The 23,956-nt window shown below is 35.9% G+C and overlaps 2 protein-coding genes and 1 pseudogene across 7 annotated transcripts; 2 read left to right on the top strand and 1 right to left on the bottom strand.

Annotated features, from left to right (window-relative positions):
• Window positions 1-3,918: 3,918 nt before the first annotated feature.
• LOC107800709 (protein IQ-DOMAIN 12) lies at window positions 3,919-7,639 on the top strand. 5 transcript variants are annotated; one of them, XR_001651458.2, is made up of 7 exons: window positions 3,919-4,059; window positions 4,681-4,786; window positions 4,888-5,166; window positions 5,777-6,007; window positions 6,114-6,236; window positions 6,338-6,988; window positions 7,501-7,639. XR_001651458.2 is itself a non-coding variant. In XM_016623932.2 (6 exons), the coding sequence occupies exons 2-6, from the start codon at window positions 4,709-4,711 to the stop codon at window positions 6,878-6,880; spliced, it is 1,254 nt and encodes a 417-aa protein (XP_016479418.2). In that variant the 5' UTR covers window positions 3,919-4,059; window positions 4,681-4,708; the 3' UTR covers window positions 6,881-7,224. The 5 variants fall into 5 exon arrangements, 4 of the variants coding, with proteins under 4 accessions (XP_016479418.2, XP_016479419.2, XP_016479421.2 ...); XM_016623932.2 differs by lacking the exon at window positions 7,501-7,639 and having other exon boundaries at window positions 6,338-7,224; XM_016623933.2 differs by lacking the exon at window positions 7,501-7,639 and having other exon boundaries at window positions 3,958-4,059; window positions 4,668-4,786; window positions 6,338-7,224.
• LOC107800710 (glucan endo-1,3-beta-glucosidase, acidic-like) lies at window positions 7,288-14,220 on the bottom strand (annotated as a pseudogene).
• Window positions 14,221-19,625: 5,405 nt separating this feature from the next.
• On the top strand, window positions 19,626-23,881 carry LOC107800707 (uncharacterized). 2 transcript variants are annotated; one of them, XM_016623929.2, is made up of 3 exons: window positions 19,626-19,784; window positions 21,507-21,622; window positions 23,340-23,881. In XM_016623929.2, the coding sequence occupies exons 2-3, from the start codon at window positions 21,592-21,594 to the stop codon at window positions 23,696-23,698; spliced, it is 390 nt and encodes a 129-aa protein (XP_016479415.2). In that variant the 5' UTR covers window positions 19,626-19,784; window positions 21,507-21,591; the 3' UTR covers window positions 23,699-23,881. The 2 variants fall into 2 exon arrangements, with proteins under 2 accessions (XP_016479415.2, XP_016479417.2); XM_016623931.2 differs by lacking the exon at window positions 19,626-19,784 and adding an exon at window positions 19,852-20,063.
• Window positions 23,882-23,956: the final 75 nt, after the last annotated feature.

Below are 23,956 nucleotides of genomic sequence, written 5' to 3' on the forward strand. Positions count from 1 at the left end.
TGCCTTATAAAAAGGACTAAGCGGTCGTTGCAAATATAACCCGGTTTATAAGTCCGGAGTCGAATCTCACAGAGAACTAAGGCTTAGCTACAACTGTTCAATATTGCTAAGAAGACAAGCTCGAACAATTCCTAAGTTATAAATATTAAGGTTCTTATATCTAATTAACTAAATAATTAAATTGGTAGATTAACAACTAAAGATACTACGGGTTGGAGAAAAGATTAAGGAGGTCTAGAGTTATGATTTTCCCAATTGTCGGAATTCTTCCCGCTATGTCTTCTCTACCGATCATGAACGCTTTGCGTGTTGTAATTCTCTCCCGAGTAATTACGACAATTTACTAGACATACTCTCCCGAGTTACGCTAGCTGACTTTAATTACAGCTCACTTAGATCGCACCCAAGGTTTCGTTATCCCTAATCCCATCTTTAAACCCTTGGTTATTAATTCCTCACATACGTCGGGAGTGATGTTGTTCAACAACTACCTAAATATGCACTCTTTCCCGAGTAATACATACTAAATAGGCACAGCTAATTGAGGATCCTATCAATTAACTACAACAAGAACGTAGTTGAACAAATAGAGATTATACTACGACTCAATTATATAAAAACATAACAAAAATTTATCCTACAAAAGGTTCCATCAAAATCCTAGATAACAAACTAGCTATTCATAATAGTATGTAAAACTACAATACTAAAAGTCATAACCAACAATGAAAAATAGGAAGAGGAAGGAAGAACTTTGCTGCGCCTTGCTCCTATTGTGTCTCTGCCTCCTTAGGTCAAATCTGTGTCTCAAATCTGCCCAACCTCTCAAAATAGCATTTTTACATGTATTTATACCAAGTAGGGTCGGACCCAGACGAAAAAAATCCTTTCCTGCGCGAACTAGGACTTCGCTCTATAAAAGTTGAACAGCCGCGCCGCAGGCTGCGCTGCACCATGCGGCACGTTAGTGCATTTTATCAGCAGCTTCAACTTTTCGCATCAGGCAGCATTTTACACTGCTGCACCGCGACAGTGTAATTTTCTCAGAGTGAACTTATTTTGTCCTCTTTTAACATCCGGACTTGGTACACGACCTCCGAACACGATCCCGGCTTAATGTATTGGGCTTTTACTCAGACTTCAAAGCTCCAAATTGATCAATTTAGTTCCAAATTAACTTTTGAGCTCAGGATCACTTCCTGCAAGCCATTAAACACGTATTTAGCGCAATTCACTATCATTTGAACTCAAACGCACGTAAAAAAATGCAGTCATTGGCATATAATACTACGGCTAAAACACGGATTTCTAGCCTAACATCAATATAGTTGGGGTTTGTACCCGTGACTTAAAGTAACTTTTGAACCCCATTTACTACTATTTTGAAATCTTTCATATTTTGTAAATGAGATTCAATGGTTTATACATAACAAAAGAAAATTATTTTTTGCTATATTTGTGCAGTATGATTTTTCGACGAAGGGGACAATTGGATCCCCTTCAATTCACGCGTAGCTTCACCCCTTGGCTGTGTGCCCTCCCGAAAGTGAAGCAGGCCATAGAGCAGGGGAAGTTGAACCATCAACGTACTCGATGGTATAGCCGAGGTGCATATAAGTTGATCTCAGAACCATTATTATTAAAAAAAAAAAATAGAAAATATGAACCAGAATGTGCTGGCCTATAATAAGTACAAGCACAAGTTAGTAATGATGGCTGCTTTTACTTAATTATTTTGCTTTTTTATAACTTTCTGCGCTCAAATCCATGCTTAGATATCCTTTAATCATTATATTTTCCCAATTTATATAAGGCTCCAATATGGTCCCATTTTTAAACTTCGATTATTATATTCCACTTAAATTCCCAGAACCTTTGTCACTTTTTTTATCCCCCTTTATCCATTAATAATAATAATAATAATAATAATAATAATAATAATAATAATTCGGTATTTACATATATTAGAAATATGAGTGAAATATTGAAAGAAATTTTGTTTCAAATTTTTTTTCCAAGTGAAATTCATGTTTAAACGTGATAATTTCCAGATATTCCTTTTTAATTTCAACTTCAAATTCTCTTCTTTGATCGTCAACCAAATATTGTTCAAACGCCTACTTGGTGTTATAAAATTAGGTCATTGTCGAAAACTAACCTTTTAATTTAAAAAAAATGCATCATTCTTGAAATTTTTTGTCGAATAAGGGTGATCGTCGAAAAAGCATGAGAATTTTCTCCTACTATTAAAATTTACGAGAAATTGAATAATTGAGTTGCGTGCAAATTAACTCAGAGTACTATTATTATCAAAACGTTATGGGAAAAATATTTAACGCAATGAAATTGTAAATGAGCAAATAGAAGGAACATATATCTATCAAAATATAATGATACTATTGTGACAGTGTGACACTAAATTCTGACAATGGAAATTCTTGTGTTACAAAAGGAAGCATTAAAAATTGTCCAATTTAAAGGGGTTCTGCAATTATGTGTGATCATTTTTTCCCCTATGAGAAAACATGCATCAAGAAATTATTTATTTCAATTCAAGTTACAATAAATGAAGCAGAATGTGCAATCATAAAAATTGGAAAATGACTTAATGCTTTGGCAATTGTCACTTTCTTGCATCATCTATAGCTCACTAAATATTTAGTTTTTTTTTTCTTTTCGAAATTGGAACTTTTATGATACTTTTCTTTTTAAGTTGTTGGTACCTCGAACTTTACTGACACAAGTTATAAGAAACTTAAATCGCGACGATTATTTTCATATTTCTGTACTCAGTTCTGAAGCTTTAGATTTCAAAAACATGTCCCTCTACCAATAAGTTTTTAATTAGTAATTTTAATTAAAAATAAATATATTTATGCGTTTGCAAAGAATGATTAGAATTAACTTTCATTTTTTTTTATTATCTCTCATTTTCTATTATTACAAAATATAGGTAATAATTATCTTTGATTACCAAAATTGGGTCCATTGAACAGCTCAAAAGACAAAGGCTATTTTATGCTCCCTCTCAAAGTTCTCTTCAAGGCCATGATGGAGTAGTGAGTCAAAAGAAATAGTCCCCATTAAGGACATCTTTCTATAAGGGGCCTAAAAAAGAAAAAGAAAAGAACAAGTTGCTTAGGTATAAATAAAAATTATTTGGACAACTTTATGAGTCAAAAAAGGGATAGATATTCACATGGATAATAAAAAAGGGCAGCAAGTGTACTAAACTCCTGCTATGCGCTAAGTTCAGGAAAGGGCCGAACCACAAGGGTCTATCGTAAGCAGTCTTACCCTGTATTTTGCAAGAGGTTGTTTTTACGGTTCGAATCCGTGACCTCATGGTCATATGATAACAACTTTACGAGTTGCACCCAGGCTCCCCTTCATTCACATGGATAATCTAATCCAATTTTTTTTTTCCCACAAAACAATTGCAGCCCAGTGAAATTCCACAAATGGGGTTTGGGGAGGATAGTGTCTATGCAGGTCCAGTGGCGGAGCCACCTTATAGGAATGAGTGTCAAATGATACCTCTTTGCAGGAAAAATACACTGTGTAGGATGGTAAAAAAAATATATGTATATATATTTATTATGTATTAACTCCCTTAATTTCATGATATGTTTACTTTTATATATTTTGATACCCGTTAACAAAATTCTGGTTCCGCCGCTATGCAGAAATAGTTAATATGCAGTTAAGAAAATGACATAGGGAAAGAGAGAGGGGGTTGGTTGGGTTGTTGGGGGGGGGAGGGGAGGACCCCTTGATATGATACTAAAGAAAGTACTTGCAAAAGTCTATAATTGAAAAATCAATTCTTTTTTTTTCTTTAAGTTTTTTTCAATCTTCATTTTATTCTCCATCAGCACATGGTATGCTTCTCAAAACATAATTAGTAAAAGACAGTTTGTTCTTGGATATATATAAGAGGAAAATATATGAAGCCACATGGAACAATAGAAACATCAACAGTGTCATTCAAGAATCACTTCCCAAGATTTCTTGGATTTTTCTAAATCTTGCATGTCACCTTTTTTTCACCTAATCTAGGTATGTGTCCTAAATTTTGTATTAAATCATATGGAAAAATTCATCATAATTACCTTGTTTTAATGGAAAATGATTAATTTTTTAAATTTGGTACACCTTAAATACCAAGAATTCAGGTTCCTTAGACTCATGAATGGTTCCACTTTAGCTGCCATCACAAGAATGTTTTCTTACTCCTACTAATTAAGCAAGAGAAGTGAAATTTCAAACGCAGCTTTGACGTAACTAGTAAAGTTGATGTCATGTGATCAGGAGGTCACGAGTTGAGCCGTGAAAACAGCATGGTAAACTTGTTTCTATGTGCCAGGAGGTCACAGGTTCGAGCCGTAAAAATAGCCTATTGCAGAAATGCAGGGTAAGGCTACGAACGATAGACCCTTATGGTCTGATCCTTCCCCGTACCCCATGCACAGCGGGAGCTTTTATGGAAACTGAACAATATTGCTGATGTGAGAAGTTGTGCATGGCTTTGTTCATTCTTCTTGTTTTTTTTCTCTTTTTCTAATGTAAAGTCTTGGAACTTTTTGTTTTTATTGAAAGAAATAGAACTGCCAACTCAAAGAGATTATCTATACTCTTATCAACAATAAAGTGACTGTTTAAATCAGTTTGCTGAATCAGTTTGCTGCAGTCTAATGCATTTGCAAAAATGGGAAAGAGAAGAAATTGGTTTACATTTGTGAAAAGACTACTTTTCATTCCTGAGGCAAAACCAAAAGCTGAAAAGGTTTGATTTTTTCCATTTTCTTGATTTTCTCTTTTTCTTGTTGAGAACTGGTTTATATGATTTATAACATGAATGTGGAATTTTTGTTATTTTATTTTCAGAAACTAAGGAGATGGAAATGGTTTTTGAGAAGGTTAAAATACCAGCATTGTCCTCCAGCAATTGAAGCACCTCAGAAAACACTAATAATTGAGGCAACAGAACAGCAGAGGAAACATGCTTTGGCTGTTGCTCTGGCAACAGCAGCTGCAGCTGAGGCTGCTGTAGCTGCTGCCAATGCTGCAGCTGAAGTTGTCCGACTTACTAATGCTCCGTATGAGCTCGATAGGAAACGGAAGAATGCCGCCATTAGAATCCAAACCGCTTATCGCGCACACCTTGTGAGCATTCTCCCTGGTTTCCCCTTAATTTTCCATAATCAATAGTCAGTTCATTATAAAAGAGTTATTGCGCGTTTGGCCCATGAAAAAGAATTAGGTTTGCACCTCAAAGGAGGCGTGTTGAAGATATAATTAAGTAAATAAAAGTGTGTTCTCAATAACTTAAACTTTTAGATGAGATGATCACACAATTCAACAGAAACAATTTCATTGCGAACTGGTTGGCTTGTTATGGAAATATGATGTGTATTTGATTGCGTCATGTTGAATTTTAGTGAGTAATTAATTATGAAAAGGATTATAAGGAAAAAAATGCAGATATTGCTTTGGTTTCTAAAAATCTTAATATACACTCCATTTACTGATGAATATGATAAGAATTGAAGTTCATTATTTTATCAATGTTTGTAATAGATCAAAGATAAGCTTTTCATGTTAAACTCTGTGACTAATGGAAAAATTAAAACAGTACAGCTATCGAACGATGCACCAATTCGAGCTTGTGTGTATAGCTGTAATTCTTGTTATTTTCCTATGCATTATTTGACTAAGAACATTTTCCTCTTCTTTGCTGAAATGGACTTATGTCAAACTGTGGGATATTCTGCAGGCAAGGAAAGCATTAAGTGCAATGAAGGGACTCGTGAAGCTTCAAGCAGTGATCCGAGGTGAACTTGTGAGACGAAGACTCGTTGCCAAATTGAAGTGCATGCTGCCATTTCAAATGTCAAAGCCGCGAGTTTATCATATCAGAGTTCCTACTGTTGAAGAATACTATGAGAGTATCGAAAAGAAACTTGATAGTAGTCCAGAGGGAAACATGAATTCTAATGAATTAAAAGTAATAGAATTAGTTGCATACAATATTTTTCATTGTCTGAGCCTCCACAGATTTGTTTTACTATAATGATATAAAGTATGTCTAACTTAGCTTTGCCTATTGGCAGCTAAAATGCAACAGCCAAAGGACTTGGGATTTCAGTTTGGCTTCAAAAGAAGCCTTGTGTTTAAGAAGACAAGAAGCCATTGCCAAAAGAGAGCGTATGATGAAATACTCGTTTTCACATCGGGTAACTTCACTTGCATTTAGATTTTCTCAGTTTCTTTTTTTTTTCTGATTTTTACTGCAGATGTAATGTTTTATGGTTTAATTATTCAATACGGTTTTTAGGAGCGGAGAAATGATCATGTTCTGCACGAACCATTATTCAATAAGGAAAATCGTAGGAGCAGCAGGTTCGATCAATGGGCAGAACTTGAAGCACCAAGAAAAGCAGAAATATTTGAGCAACTGAGGTCATTTGCAGACTCAAATACTATTCCTCTAGGTGACATGAACCAGATGGCACAACTCAAAATGAGAGAAGCGCGTAAACAAGATTTCATAGAGGACTTAAATTCTCCGTCATCGCTACCAAGGAGATCATTTTCTCATGTGAAACAGAAATCAATTGGTGAAGATAGCTCTTTACCAAGTTCTCCTATGATTCCTACTTACATGGCTGCTACAGAATCTGCAAAAGCAAAGACTAGATCAATGAGCACACCGAAGCAACGGCTAATGTTGCATGAAACATATTTAGGTCAATGTTCTCCTCACATGCTCAAGCATACTTCTTGGACTTCATTTAATGGTGAAGTGAACAGCATTACCACAAAGAGTGAAATCTCTCAGCAGACAGCTATAAATGTAAAAGGGTTTTGTCGCGGTTGAAAAGCTTATTTCCAGCAGGGCAAGACAGAAACTTCAAGCGTGCATCAGTTATAGAACTCGAAAACAAATAATCAAGAGAAGCTATAATTTGGATTTGTAGCTGCTTGAGTAAGGAAAAGAAGCATTTTCCTTTTTTGTTTCTGGTTTCGTACTTTTACAGACTACACATATATATATGTAAATAGTTCAAAAATATCTACTTTCTGGTTTGTTTTTGCCCAATTTTGTGTGGTTCAGAGAGTTTGAGTTTGCTTGAGGCAGTGATGGTTGGTGTTGTTTGATGGCTTTTCTTGTAAGCATTTCTACTTCTGATTTTTCATATAGATTTCCTCCTTTGCCTGCTACATTGCATAAGTTTCTTTGAAGAATAATCTTAAAAGCTAGTTTAAATTTTCCCGAAAAATCGACAGCGAAAATAAAGGTGTTTCATTATTGTAATAACTGCTTCTTAGTGAGCATGATGATTTCAGTACATAATGCCAATGGACTACTTCATCTTCATACACAGGACAGTCCTTATTCCTATTAATGCTCTCCTCTTGCTCTTAACTAGTTAAAGTTGATCTGGTACTTTGGCTGCATGTTTGCTGAAAATAGTCCAAAATGCTTCTCAATTTCAGGGTCTTTCTGATCTTCATCAAACAGAGCGAAAACGTAGGTCTCTATTGGCCCGGAAGGCCTTTCCGGACTCCCTCCCTTAACATGCCGAATCAAGTTGTTGTTATAAATCCTGGCATTGCCAATGGATGTTAATTGCCCTGATCCAGCTGAAGGCCAACCACTTTCTGATACAACGATCTCCAAAGACGAGCCACTAGCCTTTTCAAGGGCCGAGTATGTGGCATCTAGGATGGCATCAAAAAGGTTTCGGTAACCTCTTCCGTTATCATTTACAACAACTTCAGGAGATGTAAAAAGTGCATACTCAAGCTTAATTTCTGCATTGTTTGCTATTGCAAAGTAAGGATAAAGGTTGACAAGCAAAGGGGCGCGATTGGTCACTAGGAAGTTGATGATAGGCTCTATAAATCGTCGAACATCATCTCTGAATCTCCCATTTGATGGAGGAGAAGTGTCTGTAGTAAGTCCAGTTTCAATAGCTGTGGAGACTTTGATCTGGTTTCCAAGACCAGCACCAGATATTGCAGTTTGAATGTTTCGCATGGCGTTGAGAAGGACAGGTACATAGAGTTTTCATTTAAGGGACTAACTTCATTTCCAACTGCTATATACCTGAACTTGACATTACCATAGCTCCTAACATTGTTTTGGACCCAAGTATCTGCATTGGCTTGGCTAGCAGCAACATTCTCAAGGTCCGAATTGTTGAAGTTTGGCAAAATGCCAAAGTCCCACATTGGTTGGGAGTTAAGTTTGGAGGGGATTTTTCCCCTATAAAAGAAGGCCTAATGTTTAGGATTGAGACACACCTCTCATTTGCCTTCTCATCTGTTTAAGGCATTTGTATCTTCTCTCTTTAGTATTATTTCACTTGTATTTTTGGAGTGGAATAAAATATTGGTTGTGTCCGAGGAGTAAGCAAAATTAGCCGAACCTTGTAAATTCTGGTGTTTCCTTTATTGTTGATTTATTGTCTTATTTATTATTTGGTGGCTGTCATAATTTTTGGTATAGTAGTTGTGACTTATTCACACTATATACATTTGGCTTCCGCAACAATTGGTATCAGAGCCAAGGTACTGTCTAAGTATGCTCTGTGGTTGCAGCATAGTCTGATCTTCCACATCAGAAAAGATTTATCTTGGTAACTGAATCAAGGTTCTGTCTGAGTATGCTCTGTAGTTGCAGCTTAGTCTGATCTTCTACATCAGAAAGGAAATAATCTTGATTTGTGTCGTCAGCTATTAAATAATATTTGTGTCAAATATGGGAGACAATAAACAAGAAGAATCTACATCAAGTGTCAACAACACGTCATCATTGGCATCTTCGCTTATGACAAGAATTGTGTCAAATGCGAAATTTGCGGTCGAAATATTTGACGGGTCCGGACATTTTGGGATGTGGCAAGGCGAGGTTCTAGATGTCCTTTTTCAACAAGGGCTAGATCTGGCCATTGAAGAAAAGAAACCAGATGTTATTGGAGAAGAAGATTGGAGAATTATCAACCGTGTTGCTTGCGGTACTATTCGATCCTACCTTGCTAGAGAGCAGAAATATCCATACACAAAGGAAACTTCTGCAAGTAAATTATGGAAAGCACTGGAGGATAAATTTTTGAAGAAAAACAGTCAAAATAAATTGTACATGAAGAAGAGACTGTTTCACTTCACCTATGTTCCTGGTACCACGATGAATGAACATATCACCAGTTTCAATAAGTTGGTCACAGATTTGCAAAATATGGATACAACTTATGATGATGGTGACTTGGCCTTAATGTTGTTGGCGTCACTTCCTGATGAGTACGAGCACCTTGAAACTACTCTACTCCATGGAAATGACGAAGTTTCTCTCAGAGAAGTTTGTTCGGCTTTGTACAGCTATGAACAAAGAAAGCGAGAAAAACAGAAGGGCGGAGAAGGAGAAGCACTGTTTGTGAGGGGTCGTCCTCAAAATCAAACGAGGACAAAGAAGGGAAGATCCAAGTCAAGATCCAGACCCAGCAAAGATGAATGTGCCTTTTGTCGAGAAAAGGGCACTGGAAGAAAGACTGTCCGAAGTTGAAGAATAAGGCCAAACATAACAATGGAAAGGCCATTATGGATTCAAATGTAGCTGATTGTGATGATTCAGACTTCTCATTAGTTACAACAGAGTCATCAACATCATCAGACATATGGTTGATGGACTCGGCTTGTAGCTATCATATGTGTCCCAACAAGGACTGGTTCGTGGAATTTCAAGAAGGAGAATATGGAGTCGTCCACACAGCGGATAACAACCCTCTTACCTCATATGGCATTGGTTCAATACGATTAAGGAACCATGATGGAATGATCAGAACATTGACAGATGTTCGATATATACCGGATTTGAAGAAGAATCTCATCTCTGTGGGAGCCCTAGAATCAAAAGGGTTCAAAATCATTGCAGAAAATGGAGTGATGAGAGTATGCTCCGGTGCACTAGTGGTAATGAAGGCTAATCGGAAGAATAATAATATGTACCGCTATCGTGGCAGTACAGTTATTGGGACAGCGACAGTAACATCCAGTGACGACAAAGAGGCAGAAGCAACCAAGCTATGGCACATGCGCTTGGGACATGCTGGAGGAAAATCCTTGAAAACTCTATCAGATCAAGGATTGTTAAAAGGAGTAAAGGCTTGCAACTTGGAGTTTTGTGAGCATTGTGTTAAAGGGAAACAGACAAGGGTTAAATTTGGTACAGCGATCCATAATACTAAAGGCATTTTGGATTATGTACACTCTGATGTTTGGGGTCCTTCCAAAACACCTTCATTGGTGGGAAGCACTATTTTGTAACCTTTGTTGATGATTTTTCCCGAAGAGTATGGGTGTATACAATGAAGAGCAAAGATGAAGTGTTGGGAATTTTTCTCAAATGGAAGACGATGGTGGAAAATCAGACAGGCAGGAGAATCAAGTGTATTCGCACAGACAATGGAGGTGAATACAAAAATGATCATTTCAATAAGGTCTGTGAAAATGATGGCATCATCCGACACTTCACTGTTAGACATACACCACAACAGAATGGAGTGGCAGAACGTATGAACCGGACCTTGCTGGAGAAGGTACGGTGTATGTTGTCCAATGCTGGCTTGAGCAAAGAATTTTGGGCTGAGGCAATTACATATGCATGTCACCTCATTAATCGTCTACCATCTACTGCTATTGATGGCAAAACACCATTTGAAAAATGGTACGGAAAACCTGCTGTAGATTATAACTCTTTGCACGTGTTTGGCTCAACTGCATATTATCATGTGACGGAGTCAAAATTGGATCCAAGGGCAAAGAAGGCTATTTTTATGGGAATTACTTCTGGAGTCAAAGGATATCGCTTATGGTGTCCTATGACAAAGAAAGTAATGTTCAGCAGAGATGTTACCTTTGATGAATTTGCTATGGTAAATAAGGTAACAGAAGATACCAAACAAAATGAAGGTGCTTCTAAGCAGGTGGAGTTTGAGGGAAAATTTATTTTTCCTACACAAGAAGCAGAGGAGGAAACAAATGAAAATTACCCTCTGGAAGGAGAGCCAGTAGAGGAGATTCCAACTCAGGAATCTCAACAACAACTTGAATCAATAGCAACCAGCAGGCCAAAAAGAACAATAACGAAACCTGTTCGTCTCATAGAGACGGTTGCTTGTGCAACCTCAATTGTAGCTGATGATGTTCCTACTACTTACAAAGACGCTGTCCAAAGTTCAGAAGAAGATAAGTGGAGGATTGCCATGAATGATGAAATACAGTCCCTTCATCAGAATCATACATGGAGATTGGCCAATCTCCCGAAGGGAAAGAAAGCAATTGGGTGCAAATGGGTATTTGCAAAGAAAGAAGGATTTCCTAACCAATTAGATGTTCGCTACAAAGCAAGATTGGTGGCCAAAGGATATGCTCAAAAGGAGGGAATTGATTACAATGAAGTGTTTTCTCCAGTTGTAAAACATTCCTCCATTAGAATTATGTTGGCTTTGGTAGCACAATTGGATTTGGAACTAGTTCAGATGGATGTAAAAACTGCGTTTTTACATGGAAACTTGGAGGAGGAAATCTACATGACTCAGCCAGAAGGATTCAAAGTTTCTGGAAAAGAAAATATGGTGTGCAAACTTGAAAAATCGTTGTACGGATTGAAACAATCTTCTAGACAATGGTACAAGCGATTTGACGAGTTTATGTTGCGGCAAGGGTACAAGAGAAGCAAATACGATCATTGTGTGTATTTGCACAAGCTTAAAGATGGTTCCTTTGTATATCTTCTCCTATATGTTGATGATATGTTGATAGCTTCCAAGAATTTGGAAGAAATTGATAAGTTGAAGATTCAACTGAAGAAGGAGTTCGAGATGAAGGATTTGGGTGAGGCAAAGAAAATTCTTGGCATGGAGATAATTAGAGATAGACGTTCAAAGAAACTCTGTTTATCTCAAAAGGAATATTTGAAGAGAGTACTTCAACGTTTTGGCATAGATGACAAGACTAAGCCAGTTAGTACTCCACTTGCTTCCCATTTTAAGCTAAGTACTACTATGTCGCCAATGGATAAAGCTGAACGAGAGTATATGTCAAAGGTACCATACGCAAATGTTGTTGGTAGCTTGATGTATGCAATGGTTTGCACAAGGCCTGACATTTCACAAGCTGTTGGAGTTATTAGCAGATATATGCACAATCCAGGGAAGGAGCATTGGCAAGCTGTGAAGTGGATTCTACGGTATATTCATAATACTGTAGATGTCGGGTTAGTTTTTGAGCAGGAAGACAATCAGTCTGTAGTTGGATATTGTGACTCAGATTTTGCGGGTGATATGGACAAACGAAGATCAACTACTGGTTATGTGTTTACTTTTGCAAAGGCACCAGTTAGTTGGAAGTCTACTTTGCAGTCAACAGTTACTTTGTCTACAACAGAGGCAGAGTACATGGCTATTACAGATGCTGTGAAAGAGGCAATTTGGCTTCAAGGATTGCTAAAGGAGCTTGGTGTTGAACAAAAAGGTATCACAATTTTTTGTGATAGTCAAAGTGCTATTCAATTAGCGAAGAACCAAGTTTATCATGCAAGGACGAAGCACATTGATGTTCGGTATCATTTCGTACGAGAAATCATAGAAGAAGGTGGAGTCACGGTGAAGAAAATTCATACTACAGAGAATCCTGCTGATATGCTGACAAAGGTGGTGACTGCGGTCAAGTTTCAACATTGTTTGGATTTGATCAACATTGTTGAACACTGAAGATTGAAGATGAAGACACAACCAAAATTTGTTATTGAGAGAGAATTGAAAATGTGGAATTTTGCCAAGGTGGAGATTTGTTGAAGTTTGGCAAAATGCCAAAGTCCCACATTGGTTGGGAGTTAAGTTTGGAGGGATTTTTCCCCTATAAAAGAAGGCCTAATGTTTAGGATTGAGACACACCTCTCATTTGCCTTCTCATCTGTTTAAGGCATTTGTATCTTCTCTCTTTAGTATTATTTCACTTGTATTTTTGGAGTGGAATAAAATATTGGTTGTGTCCGAGGAGTAAGCAAAATTAGCCGAACCTCGTAAATTCTGGTGTTTCCTTTATTGTTGATTTATTGTCTTATTTATTATTTGGTGGCTGTCATAATTTTTGGTATAGTAGTTGTGACTTATTCACACTATATACATTTGGCTTCCGCAACACGAATTCGGGACACCTAGCATGAGCTCAATGTTGGAGCCTCCAAGCGCTTCGAGAGTTGGCTGGTGAGGATCGTATATTCTCATCCTACGAATGTTGTTTCGGTTGTATAGCGACACAACATCTGCTGGAGATGGTAATCCATTCCCTTGCCTTCCATAACAAACTCCTGTTTGAGCACCTGCATCACATAAAACATGGCATTTCTGCCTATAAGCTCATGTTAAGTTGCCTTTAATTGCTTATTACAATCCATAACCACCCTTAAGCTATGTTACTCGGATCCTTCATCGTCCTCATTACGCTTGTGTTAGTCTATGTTGCGCGGACTCTCCAAAATATTGTCGCACTTGTGTTGGATTCTCCAAAAATACACTGCTTTTTAGAGAATCCGACACGCACCCAGCGACATTTTCGGAGAGTCCGAGTAACATAGGTGTTAGTCGGGCAGGACATGAACACAAGTACTTCGTTATATCCCGAGTCTAGTACCTCCTTGCATCCAATACTCATGCTTGAGTCCATGTAACATAGTAGCTATTTCATATCGTCACTTAACTTTATCCACTATAATAAGGTCACAAAACTAGTTTTTTTACGCATTAAAGTAACTGAAAAAAGTCAAAATACTGACGTCAGATTATAACACATCATTTGACTCATATATGCATGTAAAGTTCAATGAACATACGTAAAATTATCCCTATAACATAGCCCTCAAGGGCAATAGGAAAAACAATAGTGATTATCCAATCCAGTGAAATCCCATAAATGGGGTCTGGGGAGGGTAGTGAGTACGCACACTACCCGAGGGAGTAAAGAGGTTGTTTCCGAGAGACCCTCGGCTCAAGAAGACGAAAAGAGACGGTTTATCCTATAAGCAGAAAATTGTAATTTTCTGTGCTAATATTTTGTGTCTAAGAAGAGAGGGATTCCTGTAAAATCCAGGGTAGCTAATGTAAGTACACCAAGGAGAAGCAGTGTGACAATTAAATGTGCTTTTGTGTTAGCCATTGGAAAGAAAAACAAGAATTGAGCTATGGCTATAATAAACTAGTAAAAGCTTATCATTATATAGAAAACTTCTACAGTCAAGTCAAATCAGTCCATGGAAAAAAAGAAAAACAAACAAATTGAATCATAAGCTCTAGAACCTACACCTAAGAGATAAATTCTTGGATTTATTTCACTAGGTTTGAAAAGTCTGCAACCCCAAAGTTCCTTGATTAGACTTGATTATTCTTTATTTTTGGTTTTCTATCCGGTGTCCGGTACCCGCATTGAAGTCCGACTATATCCGGATTCGCACCTCGTAGGGCCCCATTTGAGGAGACGCGCTCCCTACCAAGGATTTTTCTATCCCAACGGTTCAAACCTGCGACCTTTGATTAAGGAAAGAGCAACTTCATCCGCTGCACCACATCCTTTGATGATAAACTTGATTATTCTTAGCAGCCCTTGGCATCAATATCTGCATTAATTGTTGGAGAGAAATTTCACATATGATTAAAAAAGAATATCCACATTATCTTGTACCTACCTCCACAAAACACTTGTGTAGTTGTGTACATAGAAATGCTTTGGCATTCCACATATGGCATCAATAATTGATTTTACCTCAAAAACAGGCAAACTAGTCCAAGCATATCAAGAACTCGAGACACGTTTAGGTGTGATCTAGCGGTTAATGAATTGAGTAAAAATTATGAAAAATAAGAGTTCAAACACAAAATAGAATTAGGTGATTTTCCCCCGACCGCCTAAGTTTTGGTAGGCAAAATTATTAAATGTTAGTCTAGTGATAACTATCACCTATCGAGTAGAATTATAGAGGTGATCAAAATTTCGCCTAAACACCACCGTTAGTAACAAGAAAATTCGAAGACTCAAATAATCGAATTGCTCTAGTAATTAAAACAATGTCTTTCAATCATAACTCAAGATTGTATTTATATTTTCATCATAACTCAAGATTGTATTTATATTTTCATGAAAACCATATAATTCTCTCAGCAGATATGTCAATTTGAAAATAACATAATAGGATGAGGATCAAGACATTTACTAAATGACCAAAAGTTTTAAGTATATGTCACGTGTCATTATTGTTCATCAACGTTGATCACCCAATCTTGATTAGTAAATATTTATTTCGTAAATAATATTAAATCAGGAAAAAAAATCCAACATTGTGGATCTTCTATTAAATATTAAAATTAACACCACCTAAAATATTTACATAATTCCAAAAATGAAGGTGCCAAATGACCAATGCCCCTATATATTCCCCTCTGTCTGTTTGGTTTAGATGGGTAAATACTTACCCACATCGGATGTTTACACCAAACTATATTAACTCACTATGGTTAATTAATTTAATTAGATGAGAATACATGTAATTTACCATGGTTAAATAATTGAAGTCCATATGCAAGACACATGTTATATATCTATTGGTTTGGTATAAACACCCGGTGCGGGTAAGTTTTTACCGTTTAGATGCTAGTTATGGCGGAGATTACAATGCAGTGATTATTTATGCGATGAACAATAATTAAGAGATTTTTAGGCAATGGTTAACAAAGTAGGAATTGTTATAAAATGATCAATAAAGAGTGAATATTTTGTACTCCAAAAGAAAAAAGAATTTTATGTGAGGATTACTTATATTAAGGGGATTTTTGGCCTTTGATTGATTTTCGCATAATTTAGTGAGGGTATCATTTAATACGGCCAACCAAATGTTACATAAGATTATAGTAAAAATAACACGGGCTAGTTAATTTTCGGACTGATTATTCTAAAATAGCCAGCATTTGCAAAGTCATTGAGAAATAGCCACTATTTTGCTGCAACACGGAAAGTTCCAGTATAATATACTGGAGATCGGTGCACCTGTGTATGAACTTCCAGCATATTATTCTGAAACTCCAACACGCGAAAAGTTCCAGTATAATATACTGGACCGGTATATTATGCTAGAACTCCAGTATAGTTCCAGTATATTATACTAGAGTATTTTTCCGGATTTTGAATAGTGTTTTCGTTCAAATTTATCTTTACATGAAAAGTGACTAAATTTCGATTACTTTTGAAATTGTAGCTATTTTTGAATGACCACTTGTAAATCTGGCTATTTTTGAATTTCTCCCAAGATTATACATGAGTTAAGGGATTTTTACCTATCTATACCATATATCAAACTTTATTACCAAAAATGTTCATAATTTGTTATTTACCCGTGTAGTCCACACTTTTACTACAAATTATATACCAATCCAAAAATAGGTAGATTTTGCCATAAAAAATGCGCTAAAATGAAGGCACCAGATCTGCGTGTGATTCTGTCAATATCAAATTAGAATTGCTGCGTAATTCTCTCCTTCCTCAACGGAAAGAGATCTCTCTTCTCTCACTCAACTACAATTCTCAAAAAACGCAAGCTACTGAAGCTCCAGTAATCAAACGAAAAGGAGATTTCTGTTCTTCATCTTCATCTTCGTCTGTTCTTCCATATATTTTCTACCATTGATCGCCATTAAAAAGCTTGAAAGCTTTGAATTCAAATTTGGGTTTTCAAAAATCATTATTTGTTTGGATTGGGTGTTGTTGTAAATAATTCGGAATATGTTTAGAAGTTTATATCTCAATTTTGAGGGGTTTTGGTGAAGATTAGACTTGGTTTTGACTGAATTTTAGATTGAAACTCGAAGAAGAAGAAGAAGAAGAAGACATATTTCCAGAAATTGTAGATAAATTGTAGTTAAATTGTAGAATTGTAGATATATTGTAAATAAATTGTAGATAAATTGTAGATAAATTGTAGATAAATTGTAGATTGGGAAGACTAAAACTTCTACAAATCTTCTACAATTATGTCAAAAATGCCAATTATGCTACAATTGAAATGAGAATTTGGATATTAAAATTCAATGTATCTATTTTGTAGATATCTTGTAGATAAATTGTAGATTATTTGTATTCTGATTGTAGATGCATTATTTTCTGTTATCACAAATCCAAAACGACTAAAGCTTCTACAAAATCTTCTGTAAAAAACAGTCTACAATTTTTCTACAATTTTTCTAATTTGACTACAAAATATCTACAAATTCTGGAAATATGTCTTCTTCTTCTTCTTCTTCTTCTTCTTCTTCTTCTTCTTCTTCTTCTTCTTCTTCTTCTTCTTCTTCTTCTTCTTCTTCTTCTTCAATCGACTGTGTTAACCAGTAACCTTCAACCACTGCCCAAAAAAAAAATAGGTCAAATAATTTCGAACTCTCTGCCATTATTATTTCCAGTGGGAATTCAAGCGGTTGGATCAAAGAATTTGAAATTTTCTTGTGAATCTGAAAATATGATATTCTTCGACGGTGGTGGGCAGTTGGGGATGATCAACGAGAGGAAGCATAGGAGCATCGTGAGTTGTGTGTGTGTTGTGAACAGTTGAGATGAAAGGAAAGAGAAAGTGGGAAGATAGTCCTATAATTATGCCTAATATAAATGAACCCTTAATTATATCCCTAATTTGAATTATGGTATAGAAATGGTAATTTGGCATGCTTAAATGTAATAAACACAAACCTTAAACATTGAGGGTAATAAAGTTTGATATATGGTATAGATAGGTAAAAATCCCTTATTTTTATCCGAAGATCATTTTTTCTTATCCTTATGGGCAAACACAGTATTAATTTTATGAATGTTTTATATTGAGATTATTTATTTCAATTCTTACAAGTTAAAATGATACCAAGTAGTCATTCTAAATGGCTGCTATTTAAGATTAGCCAATGCATCCTGAATTTGAGTTTTTCAGTTTAAATTTATTGGATAAAAATGTTCTGAGTTGTCCTGAAATTAAGATTTTCAGTTTAAAATTTTAGGACAAAACAAGTATTGGTTAATTTATAAATAACATCCCTGAAAATGGCTATATGTGTACTTTGTCTCTTCTTATAACCCAGCAGCTTCTTGTTTTTCCACAATAAAATCAAGGGAATTTTTCATAAAGCACCATCTTTTTGGTCTAATTAGTCATTTATAGATACCATTTGCTATATTACGTGTTATAAATACCTTTTATGTTTTTATACAATGTATTTCATGCATTTAAGCTGTTGTATTCATTAATACAACCAAAAATATAGGCGTAAAATCTGGAATTCCAGCTAAATTTGACATGTATTTAGTTGTATTCAAGCGACATTAACATTAAATACAGTAACGTATCTGCGCTAAAAACGGAAGAAAATAAAATCACATGATATTTTCCTAATTTAACTCAACGAACTAAAACGATCCCTCATTAATCTGTATTTGAAAGATACATAATAAAGATTATAGCTGAATAAAGAGAAATACATATGAATAATACAGTTGAATACAACAGAATACACCTTAATTCATCTGAATAAAACACTTGAATACAACAAAAATACAATTGAATACAGCTGAATAAACTCTTGAATGCAACAAAATACAACTAACTTCTGCTGAATAAAATAGTTAAATACAATTGGTTAAACCTGAATACAAGTGAATACAGCTGAAGAATACATTCGAATACAACTGAATACAAAAAGGCGATTTGGGCGATCTAGATAGAGAAATAGCTCTATGGCTTCGCCGGCCGGCGGCCAGCCATTAATTCCGGCTGGTCAGCCATGAGGCAAATTCCTTGTTTTTTTCCTTTTTCACATTACACTTACAAGTAAAAACTCAATCCTCAAGCTTGAACTCAACGAGAAAGTTGCTGCCAATTCCAGTCAAGAAGTGGAACAAAGCCAACGGAAGCTATGGTGAGAAGAATAAATCAATAGCTACTCCAATTACAAATGGGGTTTTGGTTACGTTCTTTCTTGACTCCAGCAGTGAATTGGGTCTCCGCTCAAAACCTCCACAAATACGGTTAGTAATTCCAATCTGTATTTCTTATCGAATATGCACATAGATAACGTTGGAGACGCGGAGCAGAAAATTGAGAATTTGGGTGGGAGAAGAATTAAGAAACTAGGGTTTGTGGGAGAAGAGAGTCTGGTTGTATGCAAATAAAGAGAGATTGTATTGGGATTTGCAGATACGCGGTAATTATGTGAGAGAAAATACAAAAAGGGAGAGAGAAAAATAATATTTAGCATATAAGGTGCCTTAATTGTAGGATGTAACTATATTTAGATTTTTTGCAATAAAGAATAAAAAGTATTTATAGAATGTAATATTTTAAAATGATATTTATTTAAAATAAATAGGGTACTAAGGTTTTCTACTATAAAAATTCCTATGATAAATCACCTAACACTTGGACCAATACAATGTGCACAAATCAAGATTGGCCTTTGGGGCAAACAGAATCCAATTCATAAAGATAGCAGGCCATTACATAGACAAATTTACGTGTTCTCTCTTCCTTTACTACACGTATTTTTTTGTACTGTCAACTCAATAACTCAACTCTAGCATAATCATAATAAATAAATAAAAAACAGTGCTCAAGAATTCCATAACATAGTGCCACATAATAGCAGAATAGTTGATATTGGAATTTGGAGACACCCTTTTGCTTCTGCTTCATCTTGGTCAGTCTTTTAATCCCTTTCAATCTATTTATAACATACAGTTGTGTTGTGTTATAAAAATCAATAGGTGCATTAACATAGCCAAGAATGGTTTTTCTTCTTAAATTTGTTTATTTTTACAGTTTGTTGATTGCTTGGGTTGGTTGTTCTACTTCGTTGCTGTTGTTACTGTTTCCCTGACTTTTACACTAGTATATTTCTTCTCTATATACTGTTGTGATTTCCATGTTTGCTTGGAGCCGAGGGTCTGTCGGAAACAATCTCTCTACCTGCTCAAAGGTAGGGATAAAGCTGCGTACACACTACTCTTCCCGACCCCTATTTGTGGGATTACACTGTGTTTGTTGTTGTTGTTATCTTTTTTTTCCTGTTTGTTGATTATTTTGTGAGCATTTCTCAATGGATAACTTGTTTTCTTGTGATGGTTCTAGCTAAGTTTTTGCTACATGAGAGATTGGATTAATTCTTTCTAAATTGCTAGCTTATGTTGAAGACTTGTCTAATTGGGAATATATTTTAGCCATGTTAATACATCTACTTTAGGTCCTATGCTTTCCAGGAGTCTTTTAGCCCTATTGGAGATTCGTATGTCAGTAGGAAATGCATAAAATTATACCGTCGGAGCTATCTATAACAACATCTCTATATAACAACCATTCACTATAAAATCTAAGTTTTTTTCGAAACCAATTTTTTTATTATGTTATAATATATATCCTTTATAACGGCACTTCATTACTGCAACAAAAAAATATCGGAGCAAATGAGGCAGTTATAGAGAGGTTTGACTGAAGTACTTTTTATTTTTGTTTTGTATAATGTTGGACTGTGATGAATTTAAATGTGGAACATGATCAGTGAGGATTTATATAGTTGACCTCAACTTATTTGGGATTAAAGCGTAGTTGTTTGTTATATGTTGAAAGTGTATGCTTTACTTTTTAGGCAGAGGGAGGGTGGGATTGAGAGATCGTTAGTGTTTTCGAACGGTTGAACTTATCTTGAATGATTCGTACATCATGTTTCTTGATGTAGTGTTTGATTATGTAGTTATATGTGTTACTCTTTCTAGCTGGATGCATGTTTACCAATGTAGAGAGGGTTGATAGCAAAGTAAAGATTGAAGGCCTCGACGGGATGATTGAGTGATTGAGGCATAAGAGTGACAGCACGAAAAAACCTCGTTCAAGACCTAGCTAGAACACGCCCAGTAAACTAGTCAAGGTACACGAAGCTAGTGTGAACACCACCACCCCAAAAAAAAGGAAAGAAAAAAAAGTTGGCAAAACAAATTTCTTTAAGGGTATAAAAGATGGGAGTTTTCTTAGTAGGAATATAGACAAGTTTTTGACTAGAGTAAATTGATAATGACATATTTATTTGATTAGGAACTTCAAGTAAGCAGTCTTGGTGACTTGTTTAAAAACCGACTGGAGTTGGTATCCGTAGATTTTAGAGTTCCATGTTACGTCATGAGGGGAGCCTATGAGCAATAGTAAGGTTATCTCCGTATGGCTTATAGGTCACGGGTTTGAGTAATGGTATTTAGTAACAAGAATCATTTGGTTTTCCAACTTCAGTCTTGATCTGGAAAATATTGAGAATTATATTGCTTCTTCTAATCCTCATTTCTTTGTCTTTTTAGTACAGTTTGTCTTATTTTGTAGAGAGAGTTCATGGTTTCTTGTCGTTTGATTGTAATAGATGCTTTTGCTGTAACAGGGTTGTTGAAGGTTTTCCCGAGGGGTTGTGAACTGGTGAAGATTTGCTAGAGGAAATCTTATTTTCTGTGGTAATTTAAGGCAGAATGGAGCACTATAATCTTGGAACTTCTCAAGGTATTTCAACTGGTTACCGTGCATGCCTTGTCTCCTAACAATATACTATATCTGTTTTGCTGAATGCAATTAATTTTATGCATAGGTTTGTGCTATTTTAAGTTTCAAAACAGATCAGAGAATTGTATCTGTCTTTTGGTTTCTGCAAGAGGTTGTTGAACTAACGGATTTCATGAAGGTATATCATTGGAAAAAGCTAACCAAATTATTCAAAGACATAATATTCATCATAAAAATAGTTAAATACATAATAATAAGGTGGAAAGCATGAGTGGAGCTAGAGCTTCGGTAACGGGTTCGGCGAACTTAGTAGCTTTAGCGCAAACCCTATATTTGTCTTAAGAAATTCATTGAATTATGTACAAATTCTTACTTTAGAGCCCAGTAACATAAAAAGACTAGAATCCTGAACCCAGTAACTTCAAATCGTGGCTTCGCGCCTCCGCCTCTGGTGGAAAGGACGTGACATAGAGTTTGAGCCCAAAAAATTGCATAGGCAAAATAGTAAAACCAAGTTGAACATTCCTTAAAGCTATATAGATATTACTATTTATGGAGCGCGAGAAATTTTAGGTGTAGGATCTTACTCAAAGTAAAGTATAGCAGTCTTCTAGAGCAGGCGACATTATCAAAGCAGAGGAAGGCATTTCAATAAACTTTTTGCTAGTATTTCTCACGTTTTGAGAATAAAGTCAATCATCATAATATAAAGGGTGAATGGCTCTTGCATAACATGCCGGCATCATGATGATATACCGTAAGATTACGAAATGTCCACTGCTTTGTGAAGCAGGAAATGATGTATCCACTTGGTTCAGAAATTGCCAAATGTTCACTTCAGCAAGAGTAAATAATGTCCTGCAGAAAGGAAAGAAACAGTTTTTGATTACTTCCCTCTCTCCAAAGAGAAATAAGATACTCGTGTCTCACTCTCTTTTTCAGTTAATTTTTTTTCCTTAGTTAAAAAACAGAGTTGAGGCACAACACTGTGACAGTGAAGAGGGCTCTTGCTCGGTCTGTTATTGGAATTGTTATCTCTATTTCAATATTTAACCATTAAGTTATTGGATAATTCGTTACTCACTTTAAGTTCTGGAAAGTATTGTCCCAACAAACTGTCCGAACGATCTTTCCTTTGGGAGATTTAAAGCTTGATAAATTTGATAAACTTCTCTCAAACACTTGTGAACTCCAATTCTTTGTTGACTGGATCTCTTTAACCAAATAAGAAATCTGAAATTCACAGCCTTGATTTGTCATGCGCCTGAAGACGGCGATTTTTTCTTGACAGAAGGTGAAAGGTTAATGGACAGAAATTCAGAAGGATAAGGAGGAGATGCAATAAGGAAAGAAATAAGTACCAGATATTAGGCTTAACGACATTTCTAGATGCCAACCTTGAAGATATCAAGAACTTAGTTCATCGTAAATGCAGTAACTTTTACCTTTTCTGGAAAAAGAAAGGATCAATAAAAAATTGGATCGTTCTTTTTCGTGGAAAGAGAAGCTTTAGCACAGTTTCTGAGGGAAGTGTACACTTTTTCTGTATATCATCTTATCATGATTTTTCTTGCTGACACAGTGTATTGAGGTGTTCTAAACTTTGAAATTGTCTAATTAGATGATAATAGATTGCCTATGCTCTTAATCAATTCCAAAATGTTGCAAATACGCATGATGGCTTGCCCTTGAAATGATGCATATTTAACTGCAACAGTTAAGAAAGATTATAGCATTAAGAATGAAAGCAGTGAATCCAATCAAAAACTGCATAAGGCTTCAGGGGAAGTGACATCTGAAGGGAATCAAGGTCAAGGTGGTAGGAATGTCGCAGGCGATGTAGCTCCACGACATGTGAATTCTCAAGGCGAAGTAAATATGGAGGCAGATATCACTATGGATGATGTTATAAGAGCCGGAGGTCTAGGAGCAAGAGACGATTTAAATAGTGTTCTTCCTATCGCAACCGATACCACTGACTTTGAGGCTTCTATTCGTGATGCTTGGGACTATGAAGGACCACGTGAAAGCATTAAGCGACCGGGCCTTGGCTGGACTGAACCTGCAAAGAAGTAAATCTATCCACACTGCAACTTAAGGTGGACTTCTGAGGTGTTTTCCAGTTTTAATAGCACTCTTAGACTCTCAGCTCTGGTCCTGTTGATTGAACGTAAGTTGTATTTGTCTTACAGTTTGTTCAAGCAATAAGTTCTATCCTAGTGTATGAAATTAATGATCAACCACGATGGACATTTTCGTTAATGTGCTTAGTTGTCACTCTGTTATTTCTCCTTTGTGCACTTTTTCGTTAATGTGCTTAGTTGTCAATCTGTT

This window comes from Nicotiana tabacum, chromosome 16, assembly GCF_000715075.1.
Source record: "Nicotiana tabacum cultivar K326 chromosome 16, ASM71507v2, whole genome shotgun sequence".
NCBI classification, from domain to species: domain Eukaryota; kingdom Viridiplantae; phylum Streptophyta; class Magnoliopsida; order Solanales; family Solanaceae; genus Nicotiana; species Nicotiana tabacum.